Below are 6,000 nucleotides of genomic sequence, written 5' to 3'. Positions count from 1 at the left end.
TTTTTTTGGTACCGGGGATCGAACACAGGTCCTTGCATTTGCAAAGCAGGTGCCAGAACCACTGCGCTAAATCCTCGGCCCTCCATTTTGCTTTTGATAGGGATTACTAACAAAATTAAACGTAACCCAGAATGTTTAAGTGATTTTTGAACATATATGGTTTATCCTTTTATTTACTCACTTGCAGTGCTGGAGACTGAACTCAGGGCTTTCACATTGAACAATAGCTCTAAGACATTTTTTGAGACAGTCTCTTTAAATTGGTAAGTTGCCAAGGTTGGGTTTGAACTTAAAATCCTCCTGCCTCAACTTGCCAACATGCTAGCATTACAGGTATGTGCTATCACACCTGGCTTATCATTTTATTTTTTAACACATAAGAAAATGATCATATAGCTCAGTATTTCCTTTTCTTTGATAAATGACAGCAAAGTGCACAAAACTTTTCCATTCTGCTTTTCCATTTGATGCTATGTTCTGCAGATCATTTCACAGAAGGCTGTGGATATCTTCCTCCTTGCTTTTTTACAGTTATATAATACTCCACCCAGTGTTTAATTTTTGTGAGCCTTTTTTTTTCTTGATGGACATTTGTATCATTTTCAGTTCTTTGCTTGGATAATCATAGCTGCAATTAATTTTCTTCCACATGGATTTTTTGCTATTCCTGCCAGAGTACCTTTAAATCACTTTTCTACTTTAAACATAATTGAAAAAGACTTTCAGAAAATTTGAATTGAAAGCATTCTTATCTTCTCCCAAGGGTGTTAGGGGATGATACTTAGGTATATGTCCACACACACACATGTGTGCACACCCACAACTCTGGACGCAGCCTCAGGCAGATCACAGATGTGAGTAGAGTCCGGTTAGGCATAGAGACCTGTACTCAAAAGCAGCGGTTCCTCCATCCTTGGCTTTGCTTTCAGCTTCCTTCTCGCTGATAAATGGCAGGTCCTGGCACAGAACTTTTTCCTTCCTGCTTTTGCACATGATGCTTGAAGTCTCTGTTTCCCGAGGTCAACCATAGTCTGAGAATATTAAATAGAAAATTCTGGACACAATTCATCAGCTTTAAAGGGCATCATTCTACACCACAGGATGAAACCCTGCGCAGCCCTGTCCTGCTCCTGCTGCCCTGGGGTGAAGCACAGCCTGCCTGGACCGCTGCCCTCGTTCCTCATATCCTCCCCTCCTGCCCGGGGCTGTGGAGCTGTGTGCCACATCCCGGTGACCTGCGTGTTGTGATGCATGCCAAGGCACAACATCTTTGTCATGCGAAGGCACTGCACCACCTTCCGTTGTCACTGGAAGAAGGCTGAGCACAGGATGGTAACGCAGCCCTACTTCGGCACCATCAGCTCCAAAATTTGTCCCATCCTGCATTCCCATCCACATTTTGACGAAGATAGCTGTCTCAGGGCTAGGCACCCGCACGGGTCTCAGGGAGCTTGGGAACAGCACAGCCCCCATTTCTTGTCACTCTCTGGTCTTTTGTGCACTGTAAGTGCTCATCAAGGATCACAGGAAGGTGAGGAGTGGCACTTTTGAGCCTACGAGTATTCTACTGGCTCAGGAAAAGGTAAGATAAAAACCAACAAATTGTGAAATCTCTGGTGAACTTTCAGGAAGAATTTCTCAGCACTGTTTCTTCCAGAAAACGTGTTGTTCAGTACCCATCAGTCCTGGCTGCACTCCCGAGTTTTGGAATGAACTGATGACCATTCTGAGGGGTGACTGCATCTCGGAGAACCTTCACTGCAGTGGTAACTGTTGTACTTTACACTGTCATTTAATTAACTGTCAGTTAATCTCCTGTCTTGCCTTATTATATCAGAGTTGTGTGTGCACAGGACAAGGGCAGTCAGGTAGGGCTGGCTGTGGTCATGTTTCCAGGTGCTCCCTGGCTGTCTCAGAGGGCATCTACTGTGCACCATGAGATTTCCATGCACACCAAGGAGTCTGAAGGTGTTGGTCACCACTGTGGATTCCATCAATGGACAGTGTCACGTGATGGAGGGCGTCACGTGGCAGACGCGTAAGTGTCCCGTGCGATCACTACTGGGAGCAAACACCAGCACAGCTCTCAGGTCTCCGCACTGGGGGACAGTTACTCAGCACCCTGAGCTTCCTCCTCTGAAATTCAGAGTAAGGTGAAACCAGCAGGCTGCGTCCTTTTGCAGTGCGAAGCACAAGGGAGTCCCAGGGCCTCAGGGAGATGGGCGATCACAAAGGGAGCGTGAGCGGGCTCATCTGTGAATTTCTCTTTGTCCTTGTTCCTTCTGGGAGTGCCGGGGATGGGACCCAGGGCCACACACACGCTAGGCACTGCCCTAGTTCAAATGCTGGCTTAAGTCCAGCTAGGTGCTCACAGTGATGGGAGAGCTTGTGCCCATCGCACATGGGCTTGCAGGGTGTGTGTGTGTATGTGTGTGTGTGTGTGTGTGTGTGTGTGTGTGTGTGTGTGTAATCTGACAGGGCCCCCTCAGAGTGCTACCATAAGGATCAAGTTTGGGCACTAAAATAGACACTGAATCTCTGTCAAGTGGCAGTAGTGCAGGGCAGCAGGGGTCCCGAGAGGCACAGGCAGCTCTGCAGGGCCTGCAGGGATAGGAACGTTTGCTAATGCATCCAGGTGGACCAGTTTCCCACACACAAGTGCACAGTGACACACAAAACATACAAGCATGGAGTGGAGGGTGCCGTGAAGCTGCCCACTGGCAGCCCCTTCCACCCAGGGCTCCAGTCTTCTGAATGCAGAGGAAAGAAAGAGGTCTCACTGTAAGGGAAGACAGTGTCAAGAACTACCAAAACTCAGCTCAACAGTGCTTTCAAGGTAAACTACAACCAGAACCCGAGGACCGCCCTGTGAGAGCATGGCAGAGACAGCTCGAGGAAAACAAAAGGCACCCGAGGAAGAACACGGGGGCCAGGCCCGCTGGGGCCTGCCCAGAAACAGGAGACGGTGCACAGCATAGCCTGGAAGGGTGAGTGGCAGTCAGGACGCCGCCCGACATCCTGACGATCAGAATTTCATGTTGCGCACCCCACTGTGTACTTTTTCTCCTTCAAAAAGCTAACAACAATTTTGATAGGTTAATTGAACTACAGCTGCCTACACTGCTAGAAGAATCTAATTATCAATCTCAGCTCTGGTGCTGGTACAGGAAGGGAAGGCCTGCTGTGTCCCACACTTCCTTGGGCACCGAAGGGCACTTCAACTTGAGCGGCACCTTGGCCGTGTTGGAAACGCTGGAAAGGCATCTGTCTGCAGTCACATGTACATGTTTAGGATGTGGCATAATTTGAAATTTAAATATGGCAGAGCACAGCGATCCATTCATAGACTTGTTTTCACAGTTGCTGGTATTGCTAGAGGGACCATAGAATAAAAACTGAAAATGACTGCCATGATATTTTGAGTCCACTACATTTCTATATTCATCAATCATTTTTACATTCTAAATAGAAATAGCAATGTGGCCCTGGTTACATCTAGTGGATTAACAATGTTACTCTTACACAATAAGCTAATTCATTCTTTCTTTGAGTGCTGGGGACGGAACCCAGGGCTTTGTGCATGCTAGGCAAGTGCTCTACCACTGAGCCACACTCCTCAGCCCTGATGTTCTTAGACCGTGATAACAAAGTTGCCACCCTGTACCAGTTGCTAATGAATGTGCCCTGCGAGCTGAGCATGGTGGCACACTGCTGTAATCCCAGCACTCTGGGAAGCTGAGGCAGGAGGGTGATAACTGTGAAACCCAGTCTGGGTACTTTAGTGTACCTGTCTCAAAATAAAAATTAAAAACGTACCAGGGATCTAGCTTAGGGCAAAGGCGCTGGGTTCAAGCCCCAGACTGCAAAGCAAAATAAAACAAAAAACTAACAAGCAAAGAACTTGCTATCTTACATATGTCTTCTTTTCTCCTAACACAGTTCTGTCCCTTTTCACAGGGGCAGCCACGGTCAAAACAGTCTCATGCCAGCTCTCCAGAGGGATCCTTGGAGACCCAAGCAGCACTAATGCTGGCCTGTGTCACTTGTCAGTTAGGCTAATGGTTTAATCTGCCTTCTTACCAAACAGGAGCACTCACCATCCATGGCCTCACTTTTGTATCTGTGGACTCCAGATCACCGATCAATCATGTTCCCACCAAAGGGACAGCCAGTACCAATATGAGGTGAAGACTGTGCTCTGCCATGGGTGACAAAACAGCTGTGTGCACAGACACACGCGAAATCCCGGGTAAAAACCCCAGGAAGCACCGTCACGTGCTCTGAAGGACTGAGTCTGGGCGCAGTGCTGCACCCAGCAGTCGCTTCTTACCATGTCCTGCCCGCACAGGGTGCCCTCTGCCGCCGGCATGAACTTCGTCTCACACTTTCTTCCGACCCGATGGCACCACAGGGCTTTGCAGATGTCCTAATGGGGAAAAAGCTCATCAGTGTTGCCGTGAGCCACGTACCTACAATAAATAGCAATGGAAGTTCAGGGCAGAGAAGCTGATAAAAACTGAAAGCAGTAGGTGCACATGGGAGACAGGAACTGGAAGACTTGGTCCTAGACTTGGTTCAGTTTAACTCATCCTTACAACTGTACTTATATTTACTCTTCATGAATTTAACATTAATTTTCTAATTTAAAAAGTAAGATATGCTTAACCCAAACATTGTGGAAAACTATAAATTTGAGAAAATCCAACTAAACATTTTATATGTTGTGATTTTCAACCTTACCTTCTACTAAACTCTCCAAGTCTGAATCTTAATGTTTAAAGAAAAATGATTAGGACATTGTTGGTTCACTCACCCATCATTCATCTCTCCATTCATTCTTCTATCCCTCCTTCTACCCATTTGTCTTTCCATTTACCCATCCATCCATCCATTGATCCATCATCCATCCGTCCATCCATCCATCCATCCATCCACCATGCCAGAACCTTTGATGAAAACTTAAAAAACATGCAGACATCTTGCAAGAGAACAGGCTCCATCATGAATATGACCTGCCCTGCACTCTTGAGTGGCCTTATGGACGGACTCCTTAAGGGAACTTGCTTCAGAGCACTATACAGTGTTCATGGAGAGAGCTGCCTGATGGAACAGAACAGGGTGCAGGGTGAGCTTGCCAAGGGAGAAAGTGCTTTGCCTGGAGCACTCAGAAAGGGGTCACAGGAGCAGTGATGCCCAAGGCAGCTCTTGAGCAGAGGTATTTGTTGTGCTGAAAGGGGGTGATCTCAGCCATGGAGAAGGATGAGTGATTGAGGTTTCAAGAATGAAGAGTGTGTGCAAAGGAAGCCCCCAGGGCTCGTCTGGCAGGAAACTAAAGCAAGGACAGGGCCTGATAAACTACAAAGGCTCTCAAGGTTGAAGGAACTGTGTTGACTTTCATTACCGCTTAGTGACCTGCTCAAGTCTGCACCTGGGCCTGATGACCCTTGTGGAATGCTGGCGGTAGCTTTGGTTGGGAATGATGAAAACTTTTCCTAAACCATGTGCACAACTGTGCTGAATATTTAATCAATGCTGCACTATTTCCCAAGAAATTTAAAGGCTGCTGGGTGGTTTGCATTGTAGAGAAAATGTACTGCAGTGAGGCAACACAGCTCTGCTTCAAAGACAGCACTGCAGCCTCATTCTCGATTTCAGTGGTGTTAAGAGGAAGGAAGTCTTCCAGCCAGGTGAGCAGGTACACAGCTGCGATCCCAGCACTCAGGAGGCTGAGGCAGCAGGATCCTGAGTTACAGGCCAGCCTAGGTGGCACAGTGAGCTCCAGGCCAGCCTGAGCTACACCGTGAGACCCTGTCTCAAATGTCAAGGGGGTCTTTTGTGCAAGCCATCTCCCAAAAGGTTTCATTTTTAATAATCCACCTTAATTTTACCTTCATAAAGCCAATTTCTCAATCTCCTCCCAAACCTAATTACCTGCTGTATATTTAAAAATTCATTAATTATGAACTACAGACCCAGCCTCCCATTTTTCCTGTTTGTGTT

The 6,000-nt window shown here is 47.1% G+C and overlaps 1 protein-coding gene across 1 annotated transcript in view; it reads right to left on the bottom strand.

The window, feature by feature from the left end:
* Adamts16 (ADAM metallopeptidase with thrombospondin type 1 motif 16) overlaps positions 1-6,000 on the bottom strand; it is a 124,125-nt gene that overhangs the window by 46,719 nt on the left and 71,406 nt on the right. Inside the window, exon 12 of the mRNA XM_010606128.2 lies at positions 4,331-4,426. Coding sequence (XP_010604430.1) covers positions 4,331-4,426 — 96 coding nt within the window. The remainder of the gene's footprint in view (positions 1-4,330; positions 4,427-6,000) is intronic.

The sequence above is a fragment of the Fukomys damarensis genome, unplaced genomic scaffold (genome assembly GCF_012274545.1).
Source record: "Fukomys damarensis isolate Sample0158 unplaced genomic scaffold, DMR_v1.0_HiC HiC_scaffold_1, whole genome shotgun sequence".
Classification (NCBI taxonomy): Eukaryota; Metazoa; Chordata; class Mammalia; order Rodentia; family Bathyergidae; genus Fukomys; species Fukomys damarensis.
This window is presented reverse-complemented; position numbering and strand designations above follow the sequence as displayed.